At 41.6% G+C, this 27,990-nt stretch overlaps 1 protein-coding gene across 1 annotated transcript in view; it reads left to right on the top strand.

Annotated features, from left to right (window-relative positions):
• LOC128115680 (zinc finger protein 664-like) overlaps nucleotides 1-26,743 on the top strand; it is a 30,750-nt gene extending 4,007 nt beyond the window's left edge. Inside the window, 3 exon segments of the mRNA XM_052746655.1 lie at nucleotides 115-8,846; nucleotides 14,739-14,865; nucleotides 22,788-26,743. Of these exon segments, the coding sequence (XP_052602615.1) occupies nucleotides 22,807-24,111 (1,305 nt within the window). The 5' untranslated portion in view covers nucleotides 115-8,846; nucleotides 14,739-14,865; nucleotides 22,788-22,806 and the 3' untranslated portion in view covers nucleotides 24,112-26,743.
• The last annotated feature ends 1,247 nt before the right edge of the window (nucleotides 26,744-27,990 follow it).

The raw sequence follows: 27,990 nt of genomic DNA, 5'->3' as shown, positions 1-27,990 counted from the left end.
TTTCCTGGAACTCATTTGGTAGCCCAGGCTGGCCTCGAACTCACAGAGATCCGCCTGGCTCTGCCTCCCGAGTGCTGGGATTAAAGGCGTGCGCCACCACCGCCCGGCCAGGAGGTTGTGTTTTAATAGTCTTGGGATTAGTGGAATTGAGTTGGCAGGTGTCCTTGGAGGCTGAACGGTAGGGTGGTTCTTGAAGAAAATGACCAGTACATGGCAAACAATTATCCTTAACCTAGTCTACCCCAGGCCTTTTCTGTCTTCAAGTCACCACATTGCAGAAGAACCAACGATTCATAGAATCACTGCTACAGAATGGAGCCAGGATGCCACCTGGTCCACAACCTGACTCCTTTTTGTCCAGCCACAAGTCCCCTGATAGTGTCAAATCTGTTGAAACTCCATCTCCAGGGCACAGGATCAGTATATTGCCCCTTTAACTTCATAGCTGATATCATTATTTCTGTCCTGGAGGCCCAGTGGACAGACTGCACTGCACCTGGCTTTGGAAATGCAGGAGCATAGCATGGTGCAGTTCCTGGTCCAAGCTGGTTCTCAAGTAGATGTCACTATACTCAATGAATGAACACCTGTGGACCTGGCAACTGGGTAGGACATCAACAGCATCTCATCCTCTGTGAGGCTGTTGCTAACTCCCTGATGCTGACTATGGAAGATGATGCCCCCCAAGACCTGTGTGAGATTCTAAGAGATATATTCTCTGCCTGGCATGGCCTCCCAACTATAACATGGGCACTTCTATTAGGGAAAAGACCCCACTACTTAACAGTGGTCAGGTTTTAGATGTGACTCAGTTGACACGGTGCTTGCCTAGGATATGGTTCAATTACCAGCACCACATAAAGTGACATATACGTGTTATTCCAGCACTTGGGAAATGGAGGAAGGAGGATCAAAAAGCAAAGATCTCCATCTGTGCAGAAAGGTCAAGGCCAGCCTAAGCTACATGAGATCCTCCCTTAACACCTCTATTCCCAAAAAAACTGCTGGGATAGAACAGAATTGCTTCTCACCAACTGAGGCATCTTTAGCTGATTTTTGCCCTAGTCAGACAGTTTCTTTAGCAGGTAAGGCCTCAGGAGCCCAAATATGTACTATCCAACAGGAGTGAATCACTGAAGCTATCAGATGGAAGACAATAAATGGTGAGGCCTGTAAGAACTCAAAGAACCATGCCTCAGCACATGTCAGCATAAACATCACCAAATATCTGAAACTACACATGTATACCTCCCATTTCCAGGTCTTGAATTTTTTTTTAGGTGGGAGAATAGTTTGTTTTTGTTATGAGACAACTGATATTTTACATACATAATAATATTCAGTTGGGCCAGGTGGCATATGCCTTTAATTACAGCACTCAGAAGATAAATGTCAGCAGAGCCATGTGAGTCTGAGGTCAGCCTGGTCTACTCGGGGAATTTCCTGACAGTGAATCCTGACAGACAGAGTGACATAATGGGAAAACTAAACAAACTAAATTATGCCAAACATCTCATAATTACCCTTCTACACCCACAAAACAGCCACAAAAAGTAGCAAATAGATTGAGTTACCTCTTAGACACTCCTAGCCCATGCTGAATAATTTTTAGCAGAGCTTGTCTGAAACTTTGAAGCTTGGCCATACTCAGACCACACACTACCTGGGAAGTCAGTATGACTGAGTCCCCTGTTGGTCTTCAGCTCTGGTGGGAAGAGCGCTGCCTAGCAGCTTTCCTGGGATCTTGCTGCAGCATCTCATGACACTAAACCAGTTCCTCTACATTCTCTTTCTCAGCACCTTTCTTCTTTGCCTTTTGATGATCTGAAAATCTCCAGGAAGCCACAGCAATGTACTGACTGAAGACTGGACAGGGCTCCCACCTTCTTCTACCTGGAAGCTAGAGCCACAGCTGATACAACTGGGACTCAAAAATGTGCTCCTTTACTGGCTAGTGTAGTCCTAAGTTACAGAAAGAATAAGGAGAAATGGACCAACACAGGTTCTGATGATTATAAATTCGAAGCAAGTACTTCCTGTAAGTGAGATGGCTATTAAAATCATAAACATGGCTATAAATTGCAATTTGTGCTGGGAAGGGAAGCACTAGCAGGGAGAAGGAAAATAAAGTAGGTGGAGGACCATGCTTTGGGTGGCCAAGGGAGCTTCAGATTCTTATTATATAAATCAGGACATAGGATGTGCAAAGAAAAGGACAGAGAATTAAGGGCAGGAAGAGAAAGCAAGCCAGCAGGATTCTACAGGTTGGGTGAGTGGCTGAGAGATCATTGTTAAAAAAAATGGAAAACTAACCTAAGAGGAAGCTCTTTGGCCTGTGTCTTAAGGTTTCCATTTCTGAAGAGACACTATAAACACAGCAACTTTTTATAAAGGAAAGCATTGAATTAGGGCTAGCTTGTAGGTTCAGAGGTTTAGTTCATTATTATTATCATGGTGGAAACCTAGATGGTGCAAAGGCAGACATGGTGGTGGAGATAGAGCCAAGAGTTCTACATCAAGATCTATAGACAGCAGAAAGAGAGACCCTGGGTCTGGCTTTAGCACCTGAAACATCAAAGCCCACCCCAGTGACAGATTTCCTCCTATAAATATAAACATATTCCAACAAGGCCATACCTCCTAACAGTGTCACTCCTTGGTCACCCAGCATTCAAATCTCCGCATGTATGGGAGACACTCTTATTCAAACCACCATCTACTCATATATTCACAAAGCTTGTCCACTAAGTGGCAATGGTCATAACTATGTTTGAGGTGCCAAGGGTTGATGGCTGTGTCCAAGCAGGGTAGAAAACAAGAAAATCTTCAGTACTGAGTTTCCCCAAAGAAACTATGCCTTGACTCCCTCCTGGCCTGGACCTTGCAGACTCTCTGATGATGTAGCCATATTGGAGGCTGAGAGGTATATGGAAACCAGTTAAAGCTTATGGCACTTCCAGGGCCTCCCTGGCTGCTGCACCTGGGCAGCAGAGGAAGCTGAAAGAGCAGGCATTTGCCATTTTCCCCTCCTCCCATGCTAAAGTGGGGGAGTTGGGAAGCAGGATGAAGCACCAAGTTCCTGACACGCATGGGAATTTCAGGACCCAGGTTGGATAATAGGAAGCCTGGGGCCTAACCTCCCTGAGAAACCTGCCTTACCCAGGGAGGATGTAGGAATATGGCTCTGCAGATCAAGAAGGAGAGGAGCATATTGCCTGAGTTGCCTTTATATTGGAGGGTACAGAGGTAACCTATGTGGCCAGACAGGAGGACTGCTCCTCTGCTGGCAGGATGTTCTGCCCAGCCTGCCAAGACCCTTAAGAAAGGGAGATAGAGGCTCTTCATCTGTCCTGTTGGGCTGAAGCAGAGGGGACAAGGAGGGCACTGGGCACTTCCCTGGTATAATCTGCTCAGGAGGGCAGAGGGGCTGAAGAGCTGCAACCCTAATCACTGCTTTCATCACTCTGGTTTCCTGTAGTTTCTCAGAGATGCTGGCTCAAGAGCAAAGTGTTTTCCCAGTATCAGAGAATACAGTAGAGCATTGGAGCCCTGGAGGCAGCCTCTTTTGCCATAAGAGCCTTATACACCTTTCCATTAAGCTGGTTCTTCTGTGCTACTGCATGGAGGTGACAATTGTGGGTCTGTTGCAGAGGTAATTCAGATATACAACCTCTTACCATTTCTGATATCTTGACCTAGGTGCTGGGCACAAGTCCTTTGCTTGTCTGCTACCTTTAACACCCATTCCTCAAACTATGAGAAACTGATTCAGCCAGAGAATTCCAAGCTCTAACACTGTTTCTCTAGCATAGTGAAAACACTTTTGTGCCAGAATTGATAGCCCTGACTAGGCCCACTGCGAATCTTCATGTCCCTTGAACAAGTTTTGGTAATTGGAAATGTCACCTTTTGTTCGCATTTGAATAAACTGCTGCAGTGACATGGCCTTGTGTTTTCATTGGCTGAAGCAGTCTCAAAGGGCAGTATTTGAAGTTCAAAACACTGGACAAGTGCCTTTCTCATCACCTTCCAATACAACCCAGAAAAAGCTCACGCATCCTGAGTGTTACTTTACAAGGAGAGCAGGACTGCATAGAAATTTTAATGTCAGAACAAAACAAAAGAAACAAACAAACAAAAAACACAATGCACAATACCCAACCTGCTATACTTGTGGAAGGTTATTTTCTTGCCTTAAGGCAGTAGGGCAGAATAGAAGAGATCCACTGAATTTAAGAAAGGAGCCAAGTGGGTTAAAGCAAGTCAAGCCTGCTGGGGGAGCCACAGAGAAACTCAACAAAAGCTACCAGCTCCCAAGGGAGGTCTGTAATCTTGGTGCATACCAGAAACACCCTCATCACCTTCAAGTGTCTGGTAGGGTCACTTCAGGAACAACAGCACTGGGATCCTCTGCTGTCACCTTATCATCATCAGTGCCTAAAAAGTAAAACATGAGATTTGAGCCAGTTGTCATTAAGTCTGTCCAAGGGGTCAGGCAGTTACACAACTTGCCACCTATAGCTCATAAGACCCCATAATTCACCCAGACTTAGTTTGATCATGCAGTAGATAGTAGATGCAGTTCGAGGGGGTCTGGGAATCCTCATGGATGAAACCAGGGAAGACCAGAGCAGTTTCAAACAGCAGTAGCACCAGGTCTTTGAGAGTTTTGTAACTTTGTCAACCTAAGCCAGTGGATGGAAGCTCCACAATAGGGTGGGCATGAATGATTTCTCAGTGCCTTTTTGGTCACCAGGTACCCTATTGTAGAATTGTCTTGAAGTGCTTGGACCTTAATGATCTGTTCCATGTTTCCTGTTCAGCCATAGGTGCTTGTCATAATGAAGCAGGGTGAAGACACAAGCCTTTTGGAGATTGTCATCTGGGGACAATCCAAAAACTTTTTTTGATACAGAGGCTCACGTTGTAGTTTTGGCTGTTCTGTAACTGCTAATGGGCTTGGTTTTCTTAGTCTTATCTTTGCCACTGTGATCTTCAACATCTGTTCCCACATCTTCAATCTTAGACTTCTCTTCCCTCATCTTCCTCTTCTTTCTCACTTTTCTCTTCCCTCAGCCTGATCTTCAGTGATCTCCCTCTCTCCTTCCTTCTCCAATTAAATCATCAAATGTATTAATGAGACATGGAGAACTGAGGACCAGCAAAACCAGAGGTCTTGCTCAGACTGCTCAGACTTCTAAGCCCATACTCACATAGAGAGTGGTGGGATAGCTCGTGAACTGTTTCTTCACCACTTCCTTGACCCTCCTCTTGACCCTAAGCATTCTGTCTAATTGTCTTTTACTTTACCTTTTTTGGTTGTTTTTCAAGACAGGGTTCTCTGTGTAGCCTTAGCTGTCCAGGAACTAGCCTGGCCCCAAACTCAAAAGATCTTCTTCCATCCGTGTGCTGCAATACCACTGTCCAGCCTCTCTGATTTTCTATGATGTGTAGAAATCACATTGGTTTCACAGTCAATGGGTATACCTGTATAACAATTAATTATAATAAAATATGAAGACATGGAATTCAAACTTCAACTAGACCACTTTAAAATACAATGCTCAAGACTTCTGATTTACTCAGAGAATACACCAAGCACAATGCTCATAGCCAGGTCACTGTGGTCTGCATGAACTGTGAAGGATCCACCAGCAGAGAACTCTGAGGCATACTGCTCATCATCAGGGTGCTCAGTGATCATGACCACTTTCTCTTACAACAAATAGAGTAAAATCCAGCCCCATACTGCCCAATCATGGAGATGCTTGCAATAGCCAGTGAAAGGGTTTTAAAGTTAAGAGAGAGCCAGCAAGATGACTCTGCAGAAGCCAAAGTTCTGAGGAACCCAACTGTCCAAGTTCTTCCCTGACCTCCAAAAGTACTCACTCAGCTGGGCGGTGGTGGCGCATGCCTTTAATCCCAGCACTCGGGAGGCAGAGGCAGGCGGATCCCTGTGAGTTCGAGGCCAGCCTGGTCTACAGAGCGAGATCCAGGAAAGGCGCAAAGCTACACAGAGAAACCCTGTCTTGAAAAAAAAAAACAAAAACAAACAAAAAAAAGTACTCACTCAAAAAATATACCACATACACAACTCAAAAAAGTTTTGAAAAGTTAACAATCCAAAAGCAGTAATGAATTGAGAGTGCTATGGTTGAAAGGCTGCACACCTAGACAGCCTCCATTAACAATTTTGTGCCAGAATTAGCAATGGTTCCCAAGTCAGCCTTGGTCATTCCAATGCCTGTGTCTAGCAAGGCCAGCATACATCCCTGAGGGTTGGAGATGATGCCAATTTTCAGCTTTTACTGTAGTCTAACTTAGAAGGTTCTCTTGGACTCTCATAGTGAATCTTGTCCCAGGCCTATAATTACATACATATAGTCACATTATTCCATTTGTATAAAGTGTCCCTTCCCTTCCAAACTTGTGGCAGATTTTTGGGATCAACTGATGGATTATTCCTGTCAATCACCCCCACTAAGTATCCCAACACACATCAATTCTCCCACTTCTATAAACTTTTAAAAAATACAACAGAATACTCCCATTTGAAGCATTAGAAATCAACTCCTGTAGGAAACTTTTCTTCTTGGAATATAAAGTATTGATGATGAGGGACATGAGGTGAATGACTTCTGCAAAGTTCTCCACCCCTTTCTCTGGCATTTATGAATGAAAAGATCATGTAGTACCATGGATCACAAAGGCTGCACCTTGTAAAATATTAAAGCTATTCTTTTACAATTAAGTGACCTTATTCAGAGGCAAAGTTAATACTGCTTTAAGTCCCAAGGGATGAGAACAGACATTTTTAAAACATGTTAAAACTTTAGTGAAAAAGGATCAAGAGTGGAAAATATTCAAACAATGGTTCTTGAACCAGTGGAAAGTCAGACTCCCTGGACTGTATATTAAAGCTAGGCTAGGTGGCACAGAACCTTAACATCTGCCAATACATTTTGGAAAAAAAATCCGAAATTATAGTTAACTAGATTGAGAACTACACACAATAGCTGTGCACTTGTAAGTGGGTAGATTGTTTAACAGAACTTTTTCATCATTTGGGTAAAGAAAAAAACTAAGAAAAAAAGTGGTCATTTCTTTTTGCTGTTCCCCAAGGGCCTAAGTTGATGAAACAGTTGTTCAGTGCCACCCACTAGGGAAAAAGAACCCCAGAGCATGGGAGTGGAGATGCTCAGTGTGAAGGCAATACAGACTCCATCTTAGGGAAAGGCCACCATCTTAGACCACCTGCTGTACTCAGTTCCAGGAAGGACCTCAGGAATGTGCCTTGACAACTAGAACAGATACAGGGCAGTATGTTCCTGCAGACATTCTGTCTGTGGTTTATGGCCCTTGAAGATATCTAGATAATCCTGTTGAGCAGCCTAGATAATCCTGCTCAACAAACTGTGGTTTCTCTCCAATAAGTCCAACCCAATAGTTTCAAATGTGGATTCACACCAAAAGTCTACACCAATAGTTTTTAAAAAAATTATCTTGCCCTATATCCCTTCTACCCAATCCCAAGTTGTCAAAGCATGTAATTTCTGGCTTGTGGTTTTCCCCTTTAAAAACTCTTCACCTGTGGACTGCCACTGCTGCTGCATTTTCCTCCTCTGCCTGGTGGTGGCCCAGGTTTGATACTGACAATTAAAGGACCCTTATGTACTTGCATCAGAAACCTGCTCCTTGGTGGTCTTTGGGCATTTCTCAAAATGGGTACAATACTCAGGGGGCAATTAAATCAGGACAAAGAGCCAATGAGGCAAAAGCTCCACCGTGACTGCTCTCTGAAGACTTGCATAGACTTCAAAACAAGTAAAATAGTTACTGACCCTGCCCAGCTAGCCAAGTCAATGCAGAGCATGCTTGGGAAGGAACCACAAGGGGATGAGGCACCGTTGTACACCTTTCCACCGCTCAACATCTAGTCACTGCTGTGGGGACCCAGAAGCTTCCACGACAATCCTCCTCTTGGAAGAGGAGGAACCTAAGAATCTTCTGTTTCTGCCCTTTCACCATTTCTCCTCTTCCTCCCCTGGGAGCTCAGAAAAGATCTAGAAAGGGAAACTGCAGTGGGTTCAAGCATCCCTCGCCAAACCTTGGATCCCTTGCCCAAACCAAGCACATTCGGAAAGGCGTCCAGGACAAGCGCCAGAGCCAACCTTGCTAGACCATGCTGCATCATGTATAGAGCAGACCACCAGTGAGCAGAGGCTTCAGACCCAGATGCTACATCTAGGAGGGGACAGCATAAATGGGTGTGTTCAGTTTAGGTGGCTCCAAACAATGGGAGCGGCCACCTGGACAGGAAAGGCTGAGTTTCCACATTGTGAACTGCTGATCTAGTCGCCCCGGGGAGTCTTGCATCAGGCTTGCACTGCAGATGGCCAAACAGCTGGAGACTTCCGGGCTCCTCACCACACAGGTTACCTGGATGATGGAAGTCTTTGGGACAACAGATAATATCATGGGCAGGCTCTTGGAAAGGAGTCTCCAGAGTGGCCAGGGACAGGCCGCCAAGGATTGACAGTAGGACAGAGTGGGGTGGTGGATCGACTCTCACACAAAACCCTAGCTGCGTGGGGGTAACTGTAGAGAGCTCTCCCACATGCGCCAGGACCTCCATTTTAACTAGGAGTCTCCTCTCTAGCTCCTCCTTCAGATTCTTCTGCATTAAAGGAGTGGGTGGCAGCTGTCCACTCCCTGACATCCCAGGAGCAGCAGAACCCTGTGTGTGTGACCTGGAAAGCTTTTCTCTAGCTACCTTTGGAGGAAGAAGCCACGTTGGGAGTACCGTGATTTCTTCCAATAGTGCCGTGCCAGGGCCTGATGCCAAGGTAAGGGAGAACCCAGACTCCAGCCTTTTTTGGCCAGGGGTGTGGGAGTATGGTCGGGGCAGGGAGTGGTGCTGGTCTGTTTGGCAGAGTTCATTCCAGGGGCTGAAAACAGCATTTGTGGGGAAGGGGAATGAAACAGTGAATGCACGCACAGAGCACTGGATCTAGGACACGATACCTGCAATGCCAGCGCTTAAGAGGTGAAGACTGGAGGAACAGTTCAAGGTCATACTCAAGTACATCTTGTCTCATTAAAAAAAATGGCCAGGGGAAAAAAATAGCTTCTATAGATCTAGATCACAATCTGGATGTCTTTACTCCAAGTGTGTCTGTCCCTCCTCTGTGGTCCTAGCAGGGGGTACTGCAGCCCCTCTCTGGCCAAAAGCCTCCATTGTCCCTGAAGAGAGGCCCCTTGCCCTACATAGTGGGGGCTTCCTCCTGGACCTTGGATTAGGCACAAACCACATCCAAACACTGTTTTCACAGGGAGATCTTTTATTAAGCAGGGAAGCAAAGTTAAAGTGGCTGCTTTCTGACTCAGGCAGAAAAAACAGCAGCAAATAACCTTGCACGTGTAATATTTAAAGAAGAAAAAAAAAATGGGAGGTCTGTGTTATAATGGGCTAGGATGTGCATTTTAATTGGGCATGTTAATTAGGTGAACCAAAGGGGGCTTTTGACTGCTGAACTTTAGATAGCTGAACCTTGATAGTCAGTCTCAGGAGGAGACAGTCCCAAGTAAGGTAACAGTGGCTGGCTTTAGGAGTGTAATCTAGTGGTTTTTAGCAAGGCAGAGGGAACGGGGGAGAAGGGCAAGGCTGCCAGAGCCACATGCTCAAGTGGGCTAGTGTCCCTTCACTCCCCTTATTCCCAGGCCCACACTAGGGTCATGTTCAACTCCTAGACCCAGGGTGCCAGCCTTCTGTCCTGTCCAAGGAATTAGGGCAAGGAATACATAGAGAACTATGGAGAGAAAAAGAGTGCTTATTTAATCAGAGACCCTTTAAAGGCACCTGGTTTATGTCAGTATAAAAAAGGCAGTAAAATGACAAGGAGTGGAGAAATGGAGAACAGTCACAGAAGAAAGGACAGAGAGTGGACATTGTCAAATCACTTAAGCCTTAAGCCTCCATCCGATCATTATTTTAGACAGGTAGACAGATATCACTGGGAAGCCCTTTCACTGATGGCCTCTCAAACCCCCAGCCTAGGCATTCTGCCCCCACCAGTAGCTTGCAGTTTGGAGATTAAAGGACTCCCATATTGTCATCTCTCATTATACTGAAGGATAGTCCGGAGTCTCTTAATGAAATGCTACCTGATGTCATGAAATTCCCTCACTTGGGCCCTAAGCACATGGAGGCTGGAAAGGTGTTGGAGTAGTCAAAGAGGGACATGAAGATGATGAACGAGGAGTCATGCTTAAAGACCAAAAACAGGTAGTAGCACTTTCCCACATTGCATAGGAATATGGGGAAGAAGCACAAACCAGGCAGCCAGGAAACTTGGCAGTCAGCAGCTATCCTTATCAGGCTGTAAAGAACAAGAAATGGCCCAGCTCAGGTTGGTCCTCAGAGGCCTTTGGAAATTGGAAATAACTTCTGGGCCTGGTTACCTTTGGGGATGCTGATAGCCAGAGGTGCAGTAGTGGTGCCTGTTAGATACTTAATTTTTTTCTTTCTTTTTGGAGACAAATTTTCATATATCCCAGGCTGGCCTCAAACTCACTATGTGACCAAGAATGACCTTGAACTTCTGATCTTTCTGTTTTTGCCCCTAAGTGCTGGGATTATAGCTGTACACTACCATACTTGACATATGAGATGCCATGGATCAAACTCAGGGTTTCATGAGTATGCTAGGCAAGCAGTCTTAACAACTGAGCCATATCCCAACTCCTTAATATTGGAATAGAACTGTCCTTCTGTGTAGATATGTGTGCATGTACTCACACCCCTGCCTGGTAACACAAATAACTGTATATATGGAGAGATGTCTCCGTGATCTAGAGTGAGTACTGCTCTTGAAGAACACCCAGGTTCAGTTCTCAACACCCACACCAAGCAGCTCACAGCTACTTGTAACTTAAGCTCCAGGGAATCTGGTGCCCTTTGGGCATTAGTGCCATCTGTGGACACCTGCACTTTCATGCACACACCTGCACACACATTTACACACAATTTGAAAATAATTTTAAAAATCTTAGCCGGACATGGTGACACAGGCATATATGAGGAGCAGAGGCAGGTGGATCTCAGTGAATTCGAAGCCAGCCTGTTTTACATAGTAAATTCCAAGACAGCTAGAGCTTTATAGTGAGACCCTGTCTCAATAAAACAAAAGCAACAAAATACTAATTTTTAAGTATGAAAACAAAATATTGTATATAGGGTTACACGTAAGTTATGTCTAGATTTGAAAAGGATAGTTTACTTAGTACTTTGGTTTTTTGTTTGTTTTTCTCCTTCTTGCCCTGCTACAGATAGAACTCAGGGGTCACATGTGCTAGCTAGTCCTCTAGTCAGCCCCATTATACTTTCTTGGTGTTCCTCTTTGACCTGTTTGATCCCACAGGTCTGTACCCTACCCTCACTATTCCACATGAAACCCACTGTGAGGCTCATTCTTAGCCAAAGACATTGAAATTCAAATAAAATAAAAGACACAGGAATGACCTAGCTTCCTACAAGAGAGAAGAGAGACTTAGACCTAACACCTGGTCCTTTCTGTGTCTTAGCCATGCCACTGTAAAAGAGAAAAGTTTCCAGCCAAGGGCAGGGTGAATAGGGCCACGAAGATCCAGCTGGGCAGAAGGTTCCTTATGTTCCCCACACTCCACCCTTGTTCCCACTCTAGACTATGGCTGAATCAGTCCCTGGAAGCTGTGGCAGCCTGAACCCAGGTACTGGTGCCTGCTATGCTGATTCAACTTCAGCCTTCACACCAGGGACCAAGGCCATAGTGACTGTGCTGGATTTTTGTGTCACACAAGCTAAAGTCATCTGAGAAGACAGAAGTTCAATTAAGAAAATACCTCCATAAGATTGGCTGTAGGCAAGCCTGCAGAGCATTTTCTTAATTGCTGGTTTACTGGGAGATTCCACCTCATCCTATGGATGGAGGTACTGGGTTCTATAAGAAAGCAGGTTGAGCAAGCCATAGGTACCAAGGCAGTCATCAGTATTCCTCCATGGAAATGGTTCTTAACTTTGCTAATACTGGGACCCAGTAATACAGTTCCTTATGTTGTGGTGACCCCCCAACCAAAAAACTTACTTCTGTCACTACTTCATAACTTTAATTTTGCTACTGATTTGAATTGTAATGTAAATATCTGATATGCATGATATCTGATATGTGACCCCTATGAACGGGTAGCTCAACAGCACCCCCAAAGGGTCCGTGACTCACAGGTTGTGAACCACCATGACTCTATGGCCTAGAGATCAGTTCCTGCCTCTAGGACCCTGCTGGGTTTGGGTTGAATTCCTGTTCTGACTTCCTTCATTGATGAGCAGTGTAAGTATAAGTCAAAAAAGCCCTTTACTCCCCAGGTTGCTTTTAATCATAGTATTTCCTCACAGTAATAGTAACTCTAACTAAGACAGTGACTCTGAAGTTGAAGGGAGGAAAGAGTTAGAATTGAGATCTAGAGAGAGAGGGGACAAATTAATTCTGTTCCATAGTGATTTATGAGTGGCTGTGGACAAAAGTCCAACACAGACACACAGACACAGACACAGACACACACAGACAGACACACAGACACAGACACAGACACACACACACACACACACACACACACACACACACACATCATGCAAACACTCTCAGAGAGAGAGGGTGGTGGGAGCACTCAGCACATGGATTCTGGAGAAGGCCTTGTCTCAGGTCAGATGGGGAGGTGGTAGAAAGTGGACACAGCAAAAGAAATGAAAGGGGTGAGGAAGCAAGTGAGGACAGCTACACTCTTTAGCATGGCTGTGACAGAGTTATTTCTGCTGTTTTATATCTTTGTTATAGTGCCTGTATCCTAATTTGTATCGTGGTCATCTGTTGGAGTGCTTTTTGTTTTTTTCTCAATTGGAATGGGAACTCTTTAAAGCAGTTACCCACTGAGCTACAAGCACTGTAATAACTAAACTTCAAGCACTGATCACAGTGAGCTACAAGCAATATATACAATAAGGTATAAGCACTCTTCCCACTGAACTACAGACACTCTACTCCCAGAGACAAAAAGTTCTCTACCCACTGAGCTATAAGCACAAAAAATTACTCAGCTATTAGCACTGTACCCAATGTGCTATAATCACTTTTCCAAGTAGGCCACAAACACCACCACTTCCTCCCTTTGTTTTCCCTTCATAACTACCTTATTGTGTGAAAACCAGGTTAGGGCACAGAGATCTATCCTGTGTAACTTCATTTTGTTCAGTTCTTCACACTCCTCTTAAATACACTGGGTCCCTAGGTGCAGCATCAGACATCCCTACTTCTGTTCCAGTCTGAAGACAAAACAGCAGTTAAGATCAGAGTTTGAGGCTCACAAATGTAGTGCTTGTGCTTGATCCTCCTATCTAGGTACTGGGAACTCAGAAAAGTACACTTTCCCTCAGGAAGCGATGTATATGTATGGTCTACTTGGATATTGATGGGAATGGCTCTAACTAGATTGACAATAGGTTGACCACATTTAAAAAAGTATGATATTTGCAAGATAGATTGTGCCATGACATAATTGGTCTGTTTTCTAAGATAGCATGACAAACATAGTAAAAAGCAAAGGTTTCTGACTTTTAATTCATCAATAGTTCTGCCTTCCACATTCAAACTCTTCGTTCTACAAAGGGTGGAGCATTGAAACTGCACATCAGCATCCTAACTAAGCATGTTAGAATAGAGTTGGTGATGCCCAGCTGTATACAGGATTGATCCAGTGCCCATGTTTGAGCAAGGATGACAGTTGTAGCACTTGTAAGCACAGTTTTGCTCTTTTTATTTTGTCCATCTGAGATGAAACACTGGTCCTATTTGATTTTAACATACTTTTCATCAAGGTACAGCCTTGCATCTAGACCTAAAATGTGTATCTTCTATTCCCTAAAAGATAAATGTTATTGAGACTATTACTCCATTCTGTTTTACAGAGATATAAGATGCAATAAAGAGTACTCTAGAAAGTATCTTTTGAAATTATCTTTCATTTTTGTTTATGGCTATGTGTCTATTTGACTAGATGTAGGTATTAGTGCTGTGTGTGCCTCCTATCTGTAGAGATCAGAAGAGCCACAGATCCTGTTTTAACTAGGGTTCTTATTGCCGTGAAGAGACACAATGATCACAGCAACTTTTATAAAGGAAATTGAAGCTAGCTTACAGTTTCAGAGGTTTAGTCTATTATCATTATATCAGGAAACATGGTATCATGCTGGTAGGCATGGTGCTGGAGAGCTGAGAATCACACGTCTTGATCCACAGACAAGAGTAAGTGAATTGTCTACCACACTTTTCCATAGGAGACCACAAAGTCCACCCCCACAGTGACACACTAACTCACAAAGCCATAGCTACTCCAACAAGCCACAGCTGCTAATAGTGCATACCCTTGGGGCCATTTTCTTTCAAACCACCACAGATCGCATGGAAGTGAAATTGCAATCAGTTGTGTGATGTCATGTGGGTGCTGGGATCTAAATAGGTATCCTCTATAAGATCACCCAGTGCTCTTATTGGGTGAACACTTTTTTCACCACCTCTAGACAACTTTTGTCTGGGAATAAATGGTATGGGTCATTTATATCACAAGACAAACTAATTCTTTAGGTTTCTTTTTCCTAGAAAAGCATTTTCTACAGCAGCACATGGTAAATGAGTAGTTTTCCATTACAGGGTCTATTGACATTCAGGGATGTTGCTGTGGACTTCTCCCAGGAGGAATGGGAATGTCTAGAATCCTCTTGGAGGGACCTATGTATTGATGTGATGTTGGAGAACTACAGGAATCTAGCTTTTGTAGGTAAGAATTCTCTTGTTCAGGAATATATCATCCATGGTATTTTATTTGCTTTGTATGTATGAAAACTCTCTGAGCAATTTAGAGCCCACCAGAAATGAGGGAAATTCTGGTAATAAACAACTTTTTCAGGATTTTTCTTTACAGTTTTCTTTTGTTCTCCGAAAGAGCAACCAATACTACATACTGTGTGATCTCTCCAGCCTTCTTATCTGGTATTGATGAAAACTTCCAAGTTCAAAGAAAATTGAATATTCAGAGCAAGGAAATTCATTATAATATACTTAGTAATTGGAATGTATTGATATTAATAAGGAACCACAAGGTGGAATGTGCCACTGTACACCTTTCCACCACACAGCATGTAGTCATTGCTGTGGGGCCAACAATCTAAGCACTTGAGAGAGGAGGAAACTGAATTTTCCTGGTCAGGTCTTTTTTTTTTTTCCACACCTCTCCTCCTCCTCCCCAGGAAGCCCAGGAAAGAGCTAGAAAGGGAAAGTGCAGTGGGTTTAACCATCTCTGCCAACCCCTGGATCCCTTCCCAAAACCAAGCACCCTGGGAAAGATGTCCAGGAGGTGACAAGGCTAGCCAGCCTTGCTAGACCATGCTGCATCAGGTATAGAGCAGACCCACCAGTGAGCAGAAGCATCAGACCCAGAAGCTACATCTTGATGGGGACATGAAAAATGGCTGTGAACAGTATAGGTGGCTCCAAGCAGTGGCAGTGGCCACCAGGAGGAAAGGCTGAGTCTCCACCTTGCATGCAAGCTGCTGATCTAGTCCCCCCGGGGAGACTTGCCTAATGCTTGCACCTTGGACAGCCATGAGCAGCTGGTGATTTCCATGCTTGTCACCATGCAAGGTGCCTGGATGATGGGAGCTTTTGGAACAACAGATGATATCATGGGCAGGCTCTTGGGAAGGAGGCTCCAGAGCAGCCTGGGACAGGCTGCCAAGGCTTTACCTTGACAGTAGGACAGAGTGGGGTGGTGGGGATCGACTCTCACACCAAAACCAATCTGCATCAGGGGTGACTGTAGTAAGTTCTCCCACATGCACCAGGCCCTCTATTTTAACTGGGGAGAGTAGGCTGTGTCCCCTCCCTAGGATTCCTCTGCATGAATGGAGTGGCATCCAGAAGATCAATGGCAGCTGCCTGCCCTCTTGACATCCAGAAAGCCATTGTCCCATGTCTTGAAGGGGACAGGGAGCTGCAGGAACCTGTGTGTGTATGTGCTTGAAGCTTTTCTTGGCTGCCTGTGGAGGGAGGTGCCACATTGGTGCTTACTGAGATTTCTTCCAACAGTGTCGTGGAAGGGCCTGGTGCCAAAGTAAGGAAGAAATTCAACCTCAGTCATTTCCTGCCCAAGGATGTGGGAGTACAGCCAGGTGATGCTGGCCCATTTGGCAAAATTCATTCCAGGCCCTGAAAACAGCATTTGTGGGGAAGGGGAATGTAACAGTGAATACAAAGGAAAGACCCAAAGGTGCTTCCTTTTCTAGTCTTTTGAAATAAGAAAGATAGGCTGAGACATAGCTCAGTTACCTGAGCAGGCACATAGCACTGGATTCTATACTTGGATTTAGGACATGGTGGTACATACTTGTAATACAAGCACTTAAGAGAAGAAGGCTGGGTAACATTTCAAGGTCATACTGAGAGACAGCTTTTCTCATTTAAAAAACTAAGCAGAAAAAGGAAATAGCCTTTATGGATCTGAGCCACAGTGTGGATGTCTTGTCTCCAATCGTTTCCTTTCTCTATGGCCCTTGAAGGGGGTACTGCAGCCCCTCTCTGGACAAGGGACTCCATTCTCCATGAAGGAGACCTCCTCCACCCTGCACAGTGGGGGCTTCCTCTGGAATCCCAGATTAGGCACAAACCACACCCAAACACTGCTTTCACTGAGAGATCATTCATTAAGCAGGGAAGAAAGGTTAAAGTGGCTGCTTTCAAATTCAGGCAGCAAAACAACAGGAAATGAGCTCGCATGTGTTATGTTAAGAACAAAAAAAAAAGGGAGGTCTGTATTACAATGGGTGTGGAGGTGGTGGTGCATTTTAATAGGACATGTTATTTAGGTGAGCCAAAGAGGGCTTTTGTTTTGTTTTTTGTTTTTTGAGACAGAGTTTCTCTGTGTAGCTTTGTGCCTTTCCTGGAACTCACTCTGTAGCCCAGGCTGGCCTCAAACTCAAAGAGATCCACCTGCCTCTGCCTCCTGAGTGCTGGGATTAAAGGTGTGTGCCACCACCACCCAGCAAGAGGGCTTTTGACTGCTGGACTTTGGATAGCTGGATTTTGGCAGTCAGCCTCAGGAGGAGGAAGTTGCCATATAAGATAATAGACTTTGGTAGCTGGCTCTAGGGGTATCATCTAATGGTTTTTAGCAAGGCAGAGGGAATTGGGCAGAAGGCTAGGCTACCAGAGCAGCATGCTCAAGTGGGCTAGTGTCCCTTCATTGCCTTTATACACAGGTCCACCCTAGGTCGTGTTCAACTCTTAGAGCCAGATTGCCAGCCTTCTGTCCAGCCTAAGGAATTAGGTCATGGCAAGACATGGGGAGCTGTGGAGAGGAAAGAGTGTCTATTTAATCACAGAACATTTGAAGGGACCTGGTTTATGTCAGTCTAAAAAGGCATTAAAATGTAAAGGAATGGAGACATGGGGAATAGTCACAGAAGAAAGGGCAGAGTGAACATCATCAGATCACATGATACAGCAGTCAGGCCTAAAACCTCCATCCCATCTTTATTTTAGACAGATAGACAGATATCAGTGGGAAGCTCTTTCTTCCACTGCCCCTCAAACCCCCAGGCTAAGGATTCTGCCTCCACTAGCAGGTTGTAGCTTGGAGACTAAGGGCACCCATATTGCCATCTCTCATTATACTGAGGGACACCCTTGGATCTCTTAATTAAATGCTACCTGATTTCATGATTCCCTTATTTGGACCCTAAATACATGAACAGGCTGGCAAGGTAGACAAAGAGGGACATGAAGATGATGAACCTAGTGTCATGCTTTAAGACCAAAGACAGGTAGTAGCACTTTCCCACATTACATAGGAATATCAGGGGAAGAAACACAAGCCAGGCAGCCAGGAAGCTTGGAAGTCAGCAGCTATCCTTAGGCTGTAAAGAAAAGGAAATGCCCCAGCCCAGGTTGGTCCTCAGAGACACTTGAGACTGGGAAAACACTTCTAGGCTTGGGTACCATTGGGGAGTGCTGATATCCCGAGGTGAGTTGGTGATGCTTGCCTCTAAGGTACTTAATTTCTTTTCTTTACTTTTTGAGACATATTTTCATGTATCCAAGGTAGGGCTGAAACTCACTATGTTGTCAAGAATGACCGTGAACTTCTTAGCTTCATGTTCATACCCCTCAAGTGCTGGGATTACAGCTGTGAACTACCATACTTGACTTATGTGTTGCCCCAGGTCAAACTCAGGATTTCATGAACTATGTTAGGTAAAAAATCTTAATAATGGAGCCACACCCCACCTCCTAAATATTGGAATAGAATAATTGGAATTTTCTAATGTGTATACATGTATGAATGTATATACACTCACATCCCTGCCTGGTCACACATCTAAGAACTGTATACATGGCCTGGAGCAATGTTTCAGTGTTCTAGCATGAATACTGCACTTAGCAGAATACCTATGTTCAGTTCCTAACATCCACACCAAGCAGCTCACAACTACCTGTAAATCAAGATCCAAAGTATCTAAAGCTCTATGGGCATCAGTAGATTCTGTGGGCATTTGCACTCACATTCACATACAATTTAAAAATAATTTTAAAAAATCTTAGCTGGACATGGTGGCACATGCACTTGAGAAGCAAAGGCAGGTGTATCTCAATGTATTCAAAGCCAACTTGTTCTACATAGTGAATTCCAATACAGCCAGAGCTTTATAGTAAGACCCTGTTAATAAAACAAAAGCAAGAAAGTAATAATTTTTAAGTCTAAAAATAATATATTTGTATACAAAGTTACATATATGATACACCTAGATTTAAAAAGGATAGTTTCTTTAGTACTTTGGGATGTGTTTTGCTTCTTGCTCAGCTTCAGATAGAACCCAGGGGTCACACATGCTCTACCACATCCCTCTAACTAGCCCCACCCCACCATTATTCTTTCTTGGTGTTCCTCTTAGACTTTGTTGATCCCAAAAGCCTGTACCCTATCTTCTCCTTATCGCATGAAAATGCCTCTGAGGCTCAGTCCTAGTCAAAGACATTGAGATTCACGAAAAAAAAAAAGAAACAGGAATTACCTAGCTTTCTGCAAGAGAGAAGAGAGTCTTAGGTTTAATACTAGGCCCTCAGAAAGAGAGAGCACATGAACGAGTGAGAGAGAGAGAGAGACAGAGAGAGAGAGACAGAGACAGAGACAGAGAGAGAGAGAGACAGAGGCAGAGGCAGAGAGAAAGCAGGTGGTGGCAGCACTCACTCTGCATGGATCCTGGAGAAGGCCCTGTCTCAGGTCAGATGGGAAGGTGTTAGAAAGTGGACACAGTAAAAGAAATGAAAGGGATGAGGAAGCAAGTGAGGACAGCTACACTCTTTAGCATGGCTGTGATAGAGTGATTTTTGCAGTTTTGTATGATTATTAACTCACCTCTACTTTGTGTCTTGGTCATTTGTTGGAGTGCTTTTTTTTTCTCAGCTGGAATGGGAACTTTTTAAGGTATTTACCCACTGAGCTACAATCATTATAATAACTGAACTTCAAGCACTGATCACAGTGAGCTACAGTGATTAAAGTTCAGAGTCTCTTCTGAGATTCAAGCAATCTCTCAAATGTAATCCCCTGTAAAATCAAAATCAAAACCCAATCACATATTTACAACATATAATGGCACAGAATATACATTACCATCAAAATATATAGGGAAGGGAGCATAGTAAGGGAAAATTGGACAAAAGCAAGACTGAAAAAAAACAACTGGGTAAATTACAAACTCTGCATCTTCATGTCTGATGTCAAAGCTCCTCTGATCTCCAATTCTTTTCAGTTACATTGACTGCGACACACTTCTGTCTCTGGGCCAGGTTTGCCTCTCTCTTTGGCAGATATTCTATGGTTCTGGCAGCTCCAACATCTTGGGGTTTAGAAGGCAATGCAGGCATCACTTGCACAGCTTCACACAGTGATCTCTTGGGTCTATATGCAGGGACACTGCTGATGCATTGCTGACCTCAGCTGCTTTCCTTAATTGTAGAGGAAAATTGCATAACCCATTTCTTCTATCCATGACTCTAAAACCATAACCTGATGGCCAAAACTGCCATCTTCTGCTGTTTCCTAGGGCTATAACATGTCCCCCTTGTTCAATTACACCTTCACTAGCTTACTGTGTTTTCCATGGTTTCCTTCATTGTCTTAGCTTGACTGTCCTGGAACTCTATCTGTAGATCAGGCTGGCCTCAAACATAGAGATCCACTTGCCTCTGTCTCCAGAGTACTGGGATTAAACAAGTAACACCACACCTGGCTCTAAACTTTTAATTCCTTTTCACAAGTTGGAAACAGCTTGGTGAGATCTTGTCTTGAGATCATTACACACTTAATTCCATTTCTTAGTGTGTGTCTCCTTGAATGCAGAAATTTATTCCATTCCATTTCTTGGTGCTCCTTTTCTCTCTAAAGTATACATTTTGTATTTCTCCTTCCTCAACTTGCTTCTTTTCATTATACAACTTTATTAGGGTTAATACTATTTAACCCACAATACCAGGATTATAGTTGTCTGTTTTGAGATTTCCTTAGACAATACAATTAATTCAAAATTCTTCACAGGCAGACTTTTTGGACAATGGAAAAAGGCAGCCACATTCTTCAACAAATTAACACAAGAATGATTGCTAGGCAACATAGTAAACATCTTTGCCCTGAAACCTCTTGAGCCAGGCTCCCACATTTCTCATCATCCTCAACAAGACTGTCTTCCAGTGCTCCTACTTTTATGGCCCATTCAGCAATGCTGAAAGCATTCTATTGCTTTTGTAACCCAGAAAAACAAAGTCCAAGTTTCTCTATATCAAAACATGGTCAGGCCTATCATAGCAATACTGCAGTTCGAGGTAACAACTGTTATCTTAATTAGGTTTTCAAATGCTGTGAAAACATACCATGACTGCAACAATTTTATAAAGGAAAGCACTTAATTAAAATTAGTTTACAATGTCAACGTTTTATTCCATTATCATCATGGCAAGAAAGATGGTGGAATTCAGGTAGACATGGTGTTGGAAAAGAAGATGTGTTTCACTACATCTTGATCTGCAGGCCACAGGAAGTGAACTGTCTACCACACTGAGCATAGCCTGAGCATAGGAGACCTCAAAGCCACCCCAACAGTAACACAGTTCCTCCTACAAAGCCACAACTACTCCAACAACATCACACCACCTAATGGTGCCATTCCCTTTGGGGGTCATTTTCATTCAAACCATCAAAGAGCCCAGGGAACTGGAAGTAGAATCAGTTGCATGATGTCATGTGGGTACAGGGATGTGCATAGGTTTCCTCTAGAAGAACAACTAGTGCTCTTATCTAATGAGCCATTTATTTTTTACAATCTCTAGAAAATATTTATCTTGGATTAATGGGCATGTCTCATTTACATCACAAAACATTCTCTATTTCCTTTGCTAGGAAAGCATTTTCTCTAGCAGCACGTGGTAGAAGGATAATTTTCCACTACATGTTCTGTGGACATTCAGGGATGTGGCTGTGGACTTCTTCCAGGAGAAATGGGAAAATTTGCTATCCTATTGGAGAAACTTGTGCATTGATGTGATATTTGAGAGTTACAGCAATCTAGTTTTCATTGCTAAGAATTTTCTTTTTAAGGAATATCTACCTTATCCATTATATTTATCTGCTTTCTAAATAATTCTAGAGACTATCATAAATGACAGAAATCTGGTAATAAACATAACTTTGTCATATTTTTTCATTACTGTTTTCTTCTGTGAAAAAGCAACCAATACTATATTTGGGTGATCTGTCCTGACCTCTTACTTACTATTTTGAAGACTGTAAATTTCAAAAAAAAATGTTGAATATTCAGAGCAAGGAAAAGCATTATACTATACTTAGCAATTAGAATTTATTGATATTAATATCAGATTAAACTTTATTTATTTCTTCATTTTAAGAAATTCAGAGGTTTTTAAATGAAGAAAATTGGTTCTGATGAACTTTTTTTTTTGTTTTTTGAGACAGGGTTTCTCTGTGTAGCTTTGTGCCTTTCCTGGAACTCACTTTTTAGACTAGGCTGGCCTTAAACTCACAGAGATCCACCTGCCTCTGCCTCCCAAGTGCTCGGATTGAAGGTGTGCACCATCACCGCCCGGCTTCTAATGAACATTTTGCGGCTTTTTTCACCTCATTTATTTATTTATATTTAAGTTGTAGTCTATTTAGTCCTGGCAGCATAGGACAGCATGATTTTAATCCTAGCACTTGGAAGAATGAGGTAAGAGGATATGGTGAATTCCTGACAAGCCTGTGTTACATATGTGTTCTTAGATGACCAAGTTTATATGGTGAGACCTTCTAAAAAATATAAACAGTAAGAATATAAAAGCCTTCTACATATGATCTTACAGAGAGCTCCTTTCTCATAATGCATTATTGCTTAATCATCTATTTGTCCCAACTGCTAAAGTTTTGCCATTTATATAAGAATGAGAAGGCTACTATCAGGTCTTTGTGTTTGATGACAATTAGATTGGTTCTGAGCATGCGTGTAATAATAGTGAAACACAAATGGCCTCTGCTAAGAGCTCTGTTTCTAAGAATATCTAGGTAACTTGCCTTATAGAACTTAAGAGACATTCGTTTTTGAATCTGTAAACATGCATCAATCCTTATATGCCATATTTGTGCTCATTTTCCAGAGTAATATGGGAGAAATATATGAACATCTTGAATCAAGGGTCAAAGCTCATTATCTACCATTCTGTGAATATCCAAGAGAAGTCTCATGAATTTAATGAGATTGGCAAAATGGCCCACAAATTCTCCCAATGTACACCTTATAACACAAGTGATCTTACAAAGAATTGCAACAAGTATGGATGTCGTAACTATGGGGATGCCTCTACTAAATCAACAAACCCAAAGAATACTAAAAGTGGGAACACTGGAGAAGAATGTTGCAAGTATAGAGACTGTGGAAAACAGTTAAATTTGTGTTCTATCACTAGTGAAAGACTTCATACTAAAAAGGAACTACACAAAACTGTGGACTGTGATAAATCATTTGACTCTAAACACACACTCATACTGAAAGAAAACTCTAGTGTAGAGAAACTACACCAATGCAGGAAATGTGGCAAATGCTTCAAGTCGTACTGGAATCTCAGCAAACATCGTAGATCTCATTCTGGAAAGAAATTCTACAAATGTAACAAATGTGGAAAGTGGTTTTACTTGTTATATCAGGCTAAAATCCATTATAAAACCCATAGTAGAAAGGCACCTTACAAATGTAGTGAATGTGAAAAATGCTTTTTTCAGAAAGACCAACTTTTGACACATCAGAAAATTCATACAATACAGAGACCTTTCAAATGTAATCATTGTGAGAAATGCTTTGTACGTGCTGATCGTCTTAGAGTACATCAGAGAATTCATTCGGGAGAGAAACCTTTCAAATGCACTGCTTGTGAGAAATCCTATGCGTATGCCTCAGATCTCAAAGTACATCAGAGAATTCATAAAGGAGAAAAACCATTCAAATGTAGTGATTGTGAGAAATGTTTTACACATGCCTCTTGCCTTAGAGTACATCAGAGAATTCATACAGGAGAGAAACCTTACAAATGTAGTGAATGTGGGAAATCCTTCAGACAGTTTTCAAATCTTACACAGCATCAGATGTGTCATACAGGAGAGAAACCTTACAAATGTAGTGAATGTGAGAAATCTTTTGCATATATGTCAAGCCTTACATATCATCAGAGAAGTCATACAGGTGAGAAACCTTACAAATGTAGTGAATGTGAGAAATCATTTTCACGTGTCTTCATTCTTAGAAAACATCAGAGAATTCATACAGAAAATTGACCTTTCCAATGTAGTGATTGTGAGAAATTCTTTAAATAGGAGTACAAACTTAGAACACATCAGATTACCCATACAGGAGTGAAACCTTACAAATGTAGTGAATGTGAGAAATCCTATACACAAGGGTCAAGTCGTAGACAACATGAGTTGTAGATAACATATAGGAGGGAAAACTGTGAGTGTAGTGAAGGTACCAAAGTCTCTATCTGCCTCTCACTTCTCAGAATATTTGAAAAACTTCATCCTGGAGAAAGAAGCTTCCATAGTAAATAATGTGGCATATAATTCACACGAAGATCTGTAATCAGAGGTCACTACACTGCCATACAATTGGAACATTATGAAAATGAGATATTTTTGAAAGCCTTTAAGTAATATGCAAATCTTACAAAGCATGAAGTTTATACTGAGGAAAGTTTCTGAAAATGTGTCAATGTAGAGCAATTTTCATTAAAACATGATACTTTTTCAACCTCAAATATTGCATAAAAATGAAAAGTAAAGAAGGCTCGACACTGTGCTATATTATATCAATTTTCTGGGGTCTGAAATATTCCATCCTTAATAGAAGTTGATTAACCAGGAAATAAAGACTTCTAATCATTTCAGGAAGTCCAAGTAAACTGACAGAATTCACCATCCTAAACTTTCTGAAGAAATGGAGACCAGCCATGCTGCTTAGAGAAGGCACTGATGAACTGAGTCTCCTAGAAAAGATGCTATGCAACCTGTAGATATATCTCCAGGTGTGCAGTGAATTCTTGGTGTTTGGGGTTTATAAACCCTATCCCATGCAGTGTTGGATTTCATGTTGACAACTGTTTTTTTCAGTCTGATTTGTTCCTGTAACCAACTTGTTTCCATATTCCTTAAGATAACCCAAAGAGAGCCTGTTAATTCAACCAGCTTCATCTCAGTGATATCCATTCTTGGTTCTGTTTTCAATGCACATTTTGAGTGAGTAGATGCATATGTGTGTTGCTTTTTCTCAGGAAAAATATATCATAATAATGAACTAACCTCATTAATAGTTCTTCCCAAATATCTATGCATCAGAAAATTGATATCAGAGAGTAAGCATTGAAATGTTCACCATTGTGTTAGATATGTGATTCATTGTACCTTATAAAATCCACTCTAAAGACTTCTAGAAATGAATTGATGTTGTCAAAACCTACTGATAAAAGTAAACTCCAGAAAGTTGATCCTGAAATAAACCAGTACACAATCATACAGTAAAAATTTATCTATTATCTACCTTCACCTTTATTATGGAAAGGATACCTGCAAGTAGAATGTGAGGATTTTAAAGTTATAACCTGTAATCATGACAACACACATGTGAATGAAATATCCAAGTGTGGGAAGCAAGTTAGTTCATCAGTGCTCATCTCAGAAAACCATAAATCAATTTAAAGAAGAAAATAATCACAGAAAACTCACATAGAAATAGGAAGACAAACAGATTTAGACACCAGACAATTAAGAATCAAATGCAATGTATTAAACTCCGATACATTTCAATGAGAAAATTCTTCTTTGGAGTAACTGTGAAATGTTTTTTTGAAATACGTTTGAATTACTAGTATTGGATTTGTTGATTTGTCAACACAATTGTATAGTTAACCTATAACAGAAACTCCTTTGACATTTTTGATTTTTGATTTCTTTGAATGTAGCTATTAATTTTCAAAAGTTTTTTTTTCAATTTGTAAATTCTCCCTTGCAGTTTCATTTGTGGCCTTTCCTATAGAATTTGCATTTTTTTAGTTTAAATTTTTATTTCAAAAATGTATTAGTTGAAATATAATTACATCATATCTCCCCTCACCTTCTTCCTCACAGCACCTCTCAGATACGATCCCTTAAGCCCATTTCATGTCCCTTCTACATTCAAGTTTATAGCATTTTTTTCCTGTCATTATTTTTAAGTATTTTATCTGTGAGTCTGATTTTGTCATTTGTGTATGTATGATATCAAAAATACTATTCTGTTCTATTGGAAAACCATAAAGGGGGCTCATCTCTGTGAAATGCTGGCAGCATATGAGAGGAACAGCAAGCAACCTTGGAACTCAGACCACAAATTTGCAGCTAGGAAAATGATGACAAGTGAGCTTGGAGAATCAGAGCCCTGAGGATTATATGTCCTCTAAACCTCATGCTGTTACAGAGCATAGTTCTGCTTATTGCCTTCATTCTTACAATGTCCCTCATCATCTCTGAGGTTTATGAAAACTTTAAGGAGGCCTCTCACCTTTCATTGGGCAGTGCTACTGGTATTTAAAATAATAGTGAATGACTCAACCAACACTCTTAGAAAGAACTTAGAAATGTAGATTGTTAGTAATGATAGTTGTTTTTGTTAATGCCTTTAATATAGAAATCTTGGGAAACAATTTAAGGGTTAGAAAGGCATACTTTTAATGGTTTGGTGAAAGAGCTGATTAATTACTTGTACATATTTTTGCCCTCTACTTCCTGATATGATTTAATAAAAATTTATTGATGAATGTGTGTGCACTCAAAGGATTTAAACTAGAGATAAGTGGTTGTTTTAAATATATATAAAGGATAAGGTTTCTGATTCAGATTTTTATAAAATTACCTTTTGAGTTAATAATAAAGTGATTGATCCTTTCTTTGTAACAATGAATTGAAGACTGCCAGTAAAAAGAAAAGTGACTAAGAAAGATGCCTTGCTTACACTTTGTTAATCTATAATAAGTTGCTTAGACATGAATGTATGTAGGTCTTTGACAATAAATTGGTTTTTTCACCTGCAGTATGTAAAATGTTTAATCATGTCAGAGAAATGAGAAACATTTTGTTTTTGACCTCTATTCACTGTAAGCATTCACTTGAAAATATAATGTACCCACATTGTAATTTTTATACTACTTGAAAGATTTTGCTGGCTGAGAGATATAAGCTATCAGGGAAAAAATAAAGAGTGAGGGAAGGAAGACATCAAAAAAGAGTAGAAAGAAATCACCAGGAAAGAGTTGGAAGCAAGACATCAGGAAAAAGGTAAGGGAAAATACAAAGAATAGAGACCCTGACATGTTGAAGGTGTGTGTGTACATGTGTGTATGTATATGTGTGTGTGTGCTTCCCATTTTCAATAGCCCCAGAGAATTAAGTTTTACTCCCTTAGATAAAAATCTCAATTGTGTGATCAGCTACCTACTCCATGTCTTTTCTTCAGTTCCTGAGCTACTGAAAGTGGGCCTTACAACAGTAGCTAAATTTTATTCTGGCCATCAGTAGTTGCCTGTACTCCTTTGGTGGTGGAGGGACCACATGAAATGGGAAAACATCCTAAATGCCTTTGAACTGAGGAATAGATAATAACAATGTGATAAAAACCACTGTAATTTTTATTTTTTATTTTTTAGCTGTAAATCATGAACTGTACAGGTAAATGGATGGAGTTACATTAAATCAAATTGAATGTGCTTCCTCTGGTCCAAAAAGACAAAGTTCAAAAGTTCTCTTTCATCTTATACTTCCAGCTCTAAAGCTTCAGACATGAGCACATGTTCTTGAGTAATTGCAAAAACCAGAAAAGTAAGAAAATGATTTCTGGGGTAAAGGTCAGATAGCAATAGAGAAGGGAATGGCAGGGTATAATTGGTATGATCAAGGAAATGGGAAAGAGAGAGGGTTCTATGTTTGGAGAGATGTTGGAATTAAATAGCAAAAGACAGTATTATAAGGATGTCTAAGTAAATCATAAGGAACTTCACTATTAACTATTCCCTCACTCCCAAATGTGATAAAATATGTAAGTCTGAGTATACATCTACATATATAATTTAAAAAACATTTTTTCATCTGTGCTAACAATCCAAAGAAGAGTTAATGACCATCTAACAAAAACCTCAATGACAGTCATAAGAGATCCTTTTTAAGTTTGTAGTCAGAGCTGTCTAAGAGACTACCAAAACATTGCAAACTATTGCTACTACGTCTCCATCCAAGTGGTAAAATGAAATTCTCTGTTTCTGAAGATGCTATACATTTTAGGTG

The sequence above is a fragment of the Peromyscus californicus genome, unplaced genomic scaffold, assembly GCF_007827085.1.
Source record: "Peromyscus californicus insignis strain IS unplaced genomic scaffold, ASM782708v3 Scaffold_1__1_contigs__length_55948999, whole genome shotgun sequence".
NCBI classification, from domain to species: Eukaryota; Metazoa; Chordata; class Mammalia; order Rodentia; family Cricetidae; genus Peromyscus; species Peromyscus californicus.
The sequence above is the reverse complement of the archived record's forward strand: the minus strand, read 5'-3'. Positions and strand labels throughout refer to the sequence as shown.